This window comes from Phaseolus vulgaris, chromosome 8 (assembly GCF_051622355.1).
Source record: "Phaseolus vulgaris cultivar YP4 chromosome 8, ASM5162235v1, whole genome shotgun sequence".
NCBI lineage: Eukaryota > Viridiplantae > Streptophyta > Magnoliopsida > Fabales > Fabaceae > Phaseolus > Phaseolus vulgaris.
Genome location: NC_143505.1, coordinates 52,630,536 through 52,639,695, shown reverse-complemented (window position 1 = coordinate 52,639,695; position 9,160 = coordinate 52,630,536). Strand labels below are relative to the sequence as shown.

General features: G+C 33.0%; 1 protein-coding gene across 1 annotated transcript; it reads right to left on the bottom strand.

Moving 5' to 3' along the window:
- Nucleotides 1–1,370: 1,370 nt before the first annotated feature.
- CYP718 (cytochrome P450, family 718) lies at nucleotides 1,371–3,815 on the bottom strand. The gene is made up of 3 exons (XM_068631195.1): nucleotides 2,299–3,815; nucleotides 1,951–2,138; nucleotides 1,371–1,826 (listed from the first exon to the last, which is right to left on the bottom strand). Exons 1-3 carry the CDS (start codon nucleotides 3,248–3,250, stop codon nucleotides 1,530–1,532), a joined length of 1,437 nt encoding a protein of 478 aa, XP_068487296.1. The 5' UTR covers nucleotides 3,251–3,815; the 3' UTR covers nucleotides 1,371–1,529.
- Between the last annotated feature and the right edge of the window lie 5,345 nt (nucleotides 3,816–9,160).

Genomic DNA, 9,160 nt, shown 5'->3' with positions numbered 1-9,160 from the left:
CTTTTTCTTCCATTTTTTTCTTTTCACCCCAATCCAAACAAAGTGACTAAGTGTTATTATGGAGTTTGAACGTTTTGTAAATTATCAGGTCTAAGGTTTGCTGAAGGACTATAAATTGTTCAATCACAATTGAGCAAGTTTCTACACCTTTTCTAGTGTTTTGAGAAACTATAGACTATATGAAATAAAAGTCTATCATCTCTGGACTTTATATTGGTCAACTAAATAAATAGACATGGTTTTAATTGATCACATCACACATAACAGAGTTCATTCAAATTTTGAGTTATTTAGCAGCTTTGTGACGTTTGTTTTCTAATGTTAAACACATTTACAATAGTGTGTAGAAATAATTAACTTCTCTTTCTATTTGATTACAAAAAAAAGCATTTTTATTTTACAAATAACCTATATAAATTATTTATTTTCATTTAAATTAAAAGTGTCTTTGTTTATAGATTTGGTCTCATATTATATACAAGTCTCGTATTTGTTAAACATTTTAAATAGTATTTTCTATCTTTTGAATATATTACAATTATCCTCCTCGATTATTCTCTTATATTATTTAATTTTTTCTTCAAATATTTATCATTTAAATATTAATATTTTTAAATTTTATTCCCTTGTAAGTATTTATTGATGTGTTTACAGTAAAAGGGAGTTTTATATGTTTTTTTAAAGAAAGTTTTGATATAATGTTTTAAGAAATAGAGGACATTTTACGGTCAAAATATGTAATAAGGAAACTTTTGTTAATTTCATTAAAAAATTAATTTCATGTGCATTATCCACAAAAAACAGGAGAGAATTTGTGAAAAAGAAAACTGAAGAAAGTTGGAATATTTTACTTAGAAACATAATATGACATTTTTAAAAGTAAAATAAGAATGTGAAAAGATACATGTTCTATGATACTGTGATCTTCAATGCAGATTTCTCTTCTCAATTATGTTTTGATATTTAATACTTGATGGTGGAGATATGTGAGGATCTTCACCTATCTAGAAGATAGATTGGTTGCTTTCAAGCCAATGTATATTCAGGTTTTGTACGTATTCGTATATAGTAGTATATGTGAAAGACCATGTGAGTTTGTCTGTTATAAATAGGGTCCTTGTAACATCAATTAAACATTAATTAGAAGGTTCTAAAAGAATCAGAGTTTGATAATTTAAAAGAAGCATAAGAAATAATGTGTTTTACCACTTGCTGCAATGTTTTTGGAAATGCCATAATGGTAACAGCAATATCTTTTCACGATCTGTGATCTTCAATGGATTTGTTTACCATAACATTATGTATTTGTGTTTATCTAGTATATTCAAAACATGCTGCTCATGTGCATATTTTATGTCGAGCTGAATATTCTTCTTAATCGGATCATATATCCAAGTAAGTAACATGTGCAAACGCCTGAGTTCAAGGACAACATAGGACGGGAAACAAAGTAATATTAACTATTGCCTAATTCATAATGTGAATGTGTTCCAAGAGAACACTAAAACAAATTCATTTTGAGGTTGGTTTTATGCATGCTTGGGAGAAATTCTGATGGGCATTCCTAGGGAAGGGAAAGGCAAGGGATCCATTGTCACAGGTTCATCTGGATGGAGTAAGAACCACTCATATTGGGTGACAACATAGTGAACAAATATAAGGATGTTTAACTTGGCTAATTGGTACCCTGCACAAACTCTTGGCCCTCCTCCAAAGGGAACAAATGCATATTGTGCTACTCCTTCCTCAAACCTACTTGGCTTGAAACTCATAGGATCCTTGAAATACTCTTCATTGTAATGTGTCCCGTATGTAGTCCATAGCACCTGAAAGAACCAAGAAAACCACCCCTTTTGCCAATTACATCATTTACTTCACAAATTCACAATCTTTAGATATGCATGCAAGGATTCAATCTGTACTAGAAGGAAAGAACAAAGTAGTATTCACCTTCCATCCTCTTGGAATAATGAATCCTTCATATTCAATATCAGTAATAGCCTTCCTGAAAGAACCGAAGATAGGAGGGAACAATCTCATGCTTTCTCTCGCAACTTGCCATGTATACTTCATCTTCTTTATATCCTCCATTGTCAGATTCTCACCCCGGGTTTTGTTGCTCATTATGCCAACATGTTCTGCATAAAATTAAGTACTTTCAAAATCAACTTTAACTACTTTGTTGATAATTTAGAGAGAAAATAATCTATACACTTCTAAGTATGACTTTTTATTGATTAAAAGGTACAGACATAAAAACTAAACACTGATTTAAATATGTTGTTGACATTAGTTTACCTTGAAGAATTTTTCCATAGCAATCAGGATGCTGAGACAACATCTTGAATGTCATAGCAACAGCAAAAGATGTGGTATCATGAGCTGCAAAAACTAGTAGCACCACATTGTCTATGACCTCTTTTTCACTTATCTCCCCTTGGATCATCCCAGAGACCAATTTGGACAGCAGCATTCCATCTTGTTCTCTTTCTAAGCTTCTTTCCATTTCCTCTCTCTTCTCTCTCACCACTTTGACCAACATCTTTTCTATCTCCACCCTGGCCTTCTTTGCTCTCCAAAATTTAGAACCTGGAAACATAACTGCAGGGGAAAACACTCCTTCCAACACTCTTTCAAAGGTATCTAACATACCTGGCTCCACTTTGATCCCCAACAAACACTCAAACACTATGCTAAAACTGAGGACTTTTGTTGAACGGTGAATCCTAAGATTTTTTTTGCCCTTCCAGTTTGTAGCTAAATGAAACTGAACAGAGTTGCACAATTTTGGAACTAGTAGCTCAAGTCCAGCATAACCAAGGCTTGTGCCAATAACACCACGGAGGAACCGGTGCCTTTCACCATCTTTCTCCATGATAGAGTCCCTTCCCATGAGCTCAACTGATGAAGAAGGCCAAGAGCTTTTCACCAACTTGAACTCATTGGACAATAAGAATTTATTGGCCTCAGCTCCATTCACAACCACAGTTGGAGACCCCATGATCCTTGTTCTGAAGATCTTCCCATGCTTCAGAATGCGAGGATGAAAAAACTCTTCATATAATTTGTTTCTCCTTTGAGCATTGAAGAATTCCATGGTCTCCCCTATCAATGGAAGCCCCATTTCCCCTGGTGGCAGCTTTCTTTTGTCTTTGCAGCGGTGCTCGTGCCTCAAGAAGTGGAAAGAAACTAGCAAAAGTAGCAGGGGAAACAAACCCCACAAAGTAAAATAGATAATGTCCTCAAACATTGGTGCACTTGTAAGGATTGTACAATTCCTAGCTCGTATCTATATATGTCTTGTAAACTCAAATAATGATTGTTTGGTTCAGCACATCTTTGTATATATAGGAATCTGTAGTTTGTGGAATAAGTCAAACCCAAATGAAATTTATGATAATTATAATGTTGATCATCCTTGAAGTCAACCCCTTCCTAATAAAATTCTCATTTGCAAGCCTGTGATCCTGGTCAAATTAACAGAAAAAAAGAGCAAAGCAATACTATAGCACCAGAGCTAGTGTAAAGAAATACAAAGTATAGGATCCTTGTACTAGTGATAGATTCATTCGTTGTCCCAAAAGAATGACACGTAATCATCATTACATACCTGAGAAATCCATGATGGAAAATAAGAGTAGTTTTCTCTTCATGGTCAACGCTAGAAGCTTTGTAGTTAACCAAGAATCCCTAAAAATCTGGCGAAAGTCTCGTTATTTTATGTGACTATGCATCGTGTTTTAGTATGAAAATTGCTCATGATTGCAGCAATGTAAATACTGATTGATGTCTGATGGTGCAGAATCACCGTCTTTGAATCTCTACTTTACAATATCTGTTTAAAGTAATTAGAAAGGTAGGCTGATCATGTTGGAGATAATGTTGTTTGGAACCGCCTATGCAATGAATCCTTTTAAACAAAGTTTTTGGAGGTGGTTTAAATTAAATCAGCATCATTCTCACGTTAGAAAGCTGGATTTTGCGAATTTAATTGCTTGCTGGGGAATGTTTAGCAGAGAAGGTTCATCATTGCATGTGTAAAAGGAACTAAACACAAGCTGTTAATGAATTGTAAACGGTTGTTCCTTTTCAAGAAATTTGCGTTTACATTTATAACAAGACTTGCGTTTGCTCAATGCCACCAAATTTTTTACTCATTGTTAGATTCCATCCATCCGAGATTAATTAATTGCTTACACCTTTTGATTTGATGTTTAATAGATACTTATTGTTTGATTTGAATTAATAAACCGTTTTTTTTATGTTCAGTGTCTAACTTTGTTTAAATTAAGATTTGAGAAATTTATGTGCATCACCTCAGGTTGAGACTTGCAATGTATAGATAGTTCGTATGGGTAGTTTACAAGTTTATAGTCATTAGTGTAAAAAAAAATCATTTATGACATCAATTACATATTGTTTTTACTGTCAAATGTTGTTCATTAAAATGTGATGATATTTTTGAAATTAAAACGAGTGTAAAATGACAGTTGTGGGAGGAACCACATCGCTTTAGTATAAAATGATGGTTGACTGTTTTAGATCAAGGCGTTTTGGTGTAAAATGACAATTTTATCTAAACCGCCGTTTTACACATGTTTTACTACCCTAATTCGAAGTATGTCGCTTACGCTTTCGTTTTTCGTTTATCTTTTCGCTTGTTCTTACTTTTGTACTCCCTGCTTCTTCATCTTCGTTGCGACATTCACTCATTGTAAGTTTCTTTCCCTTCACATTCACTCATTACATTCTCCTCCCTTGCTTATTATTTTTGTCTCCCTTATTGGTTTTTCTTATTGGTTTCTCTCCTCCATTGGTAAAGATTTTCTTAGATGGCATCACTATTTCATTGGCTGCCACCATTGTTTTTTTTGCTTCCACTGGTTTTGTTGCTGCTAGTCGTCGTTGTCGCTGCCCTTCACCACTGTTTTGCTTCACACACAAGGTTGATGGTGTTTTAAAGTTTTTCTTAATATTTTTTTAATATTATTAATTTTTATATTCATTATTAATTTATATTTATATTATGTTAGTTGTTAGGTTAGAATAGAATTATTAAATTGTTAGATTATAAATAGATTTATATTATTTAATATTTATAATTAATTTAATGATTTTTAATTTGTATATTTAGTATTTATTATAATTTGTATTTACTATTAATTTATATTTACATTATGTTAGTTGTTAGGTTAGAATAGAATTAATAAATGGTTAGATTGTAAATAGATTTATATTATTTAGTATTTATAATTAATTTAATAATTTTTAATTAGATTTTGTAATTAGATTATAAATAATTTATTGATTTTTAATTGATATTCTTTATCATTTATAACTGTAATTAAATTTGTTAATTTTATATTGCATGTATATTTATAATTCTTTGATACGTGTTGGTATTGAGTTTGGGGGTGTTCGACCGTCGGCAATTGATACGTGTTGGTATTGAGTCCATGATCCTTGACAAACGTGAGATTTCACACACATTAGTAACACCTGAATGACCATTATAGAACATAATGGATCAAGATCGGATTAACTTTGTTTGCATAAGTAATGAGTACGAAAGAGGATTAAAAGAATTTATACAATTTGCACAACGTAACGCTAATAATAGTGGTCATGATGGAGTAAAGTTTAGGTATCCGTGCATTAATTGTTTGAATAGAAGGACATTGGATATTAAAAAAAATCAAGGAGCACCTTCTATGTGATAAGCTTCGTCGATCTTATACAACATAGACATGACATGGTGAATTATTAAACTTATCAAGTGTTTCCGTATCCGAAGAATATATGTGGTCCACCATGGATTATGCAATGTTTGTTTGTCAAGGTTGTGTGGTATCTTCCCATCATTCCAAGGATGAAGCGTTTGTTTGCAAACACAAATGATTCTAAGAATCTTATATGGCACGCAAATGAGAGAAAATGTGATGGCATGTACCCACATCTAGTTGATTCTATTCAATGAAAGAAATTTGATGACAAGTTTCCAGAGTTTGGTAAAGAATCAAGAAATATTTGACTTGGTGTAGCTATAAACGGAATGAATTCGTTTGGTAATGAGTGTGATTCATAGTTCATGGCCTGTTTTACTAGTTATTGACAACTTACCTTTTGGATTGTGCATGAAGAGAAAATACATGATATTGTCTATGATGATATCTAGTCCAAGACAGTCAAGAAATGACATACATGTTTATCTAAGTCCCCTAATAGAAGATTTAAAGTTAATATGGGATCACAGGGTGTTGAAGTGTTTGACAGATTTGCTAATGAAACTTTCAAGATGCATGCCATGTTATTTCGCACCATCAATTACTTTCCGACATATGGTAACTTATCAGGGTATAGTGTTAAGGGTCATAAAACATGTCTAATATGCGAAGAAGACACCGCTTCTCAAAAATTGAAACATGGAAGGAAGAAAGTATATCTTTGGCATCAGAGGTTTCTTAGAAGTCATCTCCTTACCGGAGGTTGAAAAAAAGCCTTTAATGAACATCGAGAGACTGGTAGTCCACCAACTCCATTAACTGTTGTTGAGGTTTACAAAAAGGTAAATAACATAAACCACGCCTTTGGTAACTAAAAAAAGAAGTCATTTGTGACAAACATATGGAAGAAAAAATCAATCTTCTTTGATCTTCTGTATTGGTCGAGGTTAGAAGTCACACATTGTATAGATGTAATGCATGTTAAAAAGAATGTTTGTGATAGTTTAATTGGTACACTTCTTAACATTAACGAAAAGATGAAGGATGGTTTAAATGCTCGTTTAGATTTGATTGAAATGAACATATGAGACGAGTTGACACCAATACAAATGGGTAAGCGTACATATTTGACCCCAACCTGTTACACCATGTCAAAAGATGAAAAAATATGTTTTTGTTAATGTCTAAAGGGTGTTAAAGTGTCACAAGGACATTTCTCAAATGTGAAGAGCCTAATGTCAATGCAAGATTTGAAGCTAATTGGGTTGAAGTCTCATGATTGTCACATCTTGATGCAATAGTTGTAGTCGGTAGTTATTCGTGGGATCTTACCAAAAAATATTAGACATACCATAACCTGTTTGTGCTCATTCTTCACTCTCATCTGTTGTAAAGTCATTGATATAGTAAAGTTTGATGAACTTGAAGATGAAATTGTTGTTATCTTGTGTGAATTAGAGATGTTTTTTCTTCCATCCTTTTTTGACGTCATGGTTCATCTAGATTGTGTGGATAAGTGTACTTAAGATGGATGTATCCTGTTGAGTGGTATATGAAAATTTTGAAAGAGTATGTCAAAAATCATTATCGCCCAGAAGTTTCAATGATTGAAAGGTACATAACTGAAGAAAGTATTGAACTTTGTTCAGAGTACATGTCAAAATCAAATCCAATAGGTTTTCCAGCCAACTCATGGCCCCACAAGCGTTCTATAAGTAAATGTTTACATGGTGTACATGTGGTAAGAAAATCTCGATCAGAAGTCTTGCAAACACATTTGTATATATTGAATAACATAGATGAGGTTATACTTTACATAGATGCTCATAAGGCCATTGTGAAGGTAAATAACCCAAGACAACCAGAGAAATGGGTCTTAATGGAACATGATAGAACAACTTTCATGCCTTGGTTTAAAGATGAGGTCTTAAAGGCTTAAACGACATTGGGGACCTTGACCTAGTTGGTTGCTGAATTGAAGTTTGATGTCATTTCTTGTACAGGTTACGAAGTGAACAATTGTATATTTTACACGAAGTCTATGGATGAAAAGAGTACAGTTCAAAATTGTGGTGTTACTCTCTAAGTTGAGTCAATGTAGTTTTCCACTTCAAAAGATACAACTCCTCAATGACATACTATGGTATTATAGAATAGATATGGGAGGTTGACTATACTAAGTTTTATGTTCCAATTTTCAAGTGAAAATGGGTTGATAATAAGAGTAAGATTAAAATTGATGAATCAGGATTTACATTAGTGGATTTTCAAAAGATAGGTTATCGGGATGAGCCATTTATAATGGTTCAACAAGCATCTCAGGTTTTCTACGTCAAAGATTCTACGTCAGAACATTGGTATGTCATTTTACACGGGAAAAAACAAGGGAAGACAATTGATGATATTGAAAATGGTGACCCTCATTCATTCACACCAATGATAATAAATAAATATGACAATGTAGTTAATGATGTACATACAACCCGTAAAGACCACATTGATGGAATTTACGTATGAACATTCAACCCAATGTACAAATTTAGAAATGTTTTTGATAATACAAATTTAGAATTTTATGTATTTATTTTATATCATTTTCTTTCGATGCAATTTAACTAATGTTTGTTACCTAATTTTTTAACACAGATATGGCTGACGATCAAACTCTGATTTCTTCTACCCCCTTCCAGAAGATCCACAGAGACTGAGGCATCTCTCATTGAGTCGTGCCAGTGGTGAGAAGACACCTCTCAACATTGACGTCAACACCGAAGTGGCTTTTGGTCCTAATGACACTTTTAACAGCTATATTTGAGTCGTTGCTCATGAGAGGCTCTCCATATTGATAAATTCATGGGATGATGTGTCTGAGGTCAACTAGAACATGCTTTGGGAGGATGTCCTTGTAATGTATATATTATTATTGTTATCATATTTTTTTTAATATTAATTGATCAATTTTAATTTCATGATATTTTTTAGCAGATGCATTTTGAGATCCCTAACGTGGAACCGTTGAGATCAAAGATTATATCTAATATCGCCATTAAATTTCGTCAATTTAAGTCACAGCTGATGACGAATTATGTTTTTGGACGTTATAAAGGCTAAAATCTTTGTTTAAAGTGCACTAATATTGATGAGAAGACATGACATCTTTTTGTTCAAAGCTGTGAATCTGAAGCGTGATTGGTAAGTGAAGTTACTTAACTATTTTATTTGTGGATCATAACATTAATTACTTAATATTATTTTTATTCACTTTGTATATTTCATTTATGACAGGATCGTCGAAAGAAAGCTCAAGACATAACAATAAAGAATGTGACCCCGCACCTAATGTCTCGTTCAGGGTATAATCAGTTTGAACAATCATTGATGATGGAAAAGGAGCAATCAAGAGCGGGGACTGCTTCTGAGATTGATACAGGGGTCAG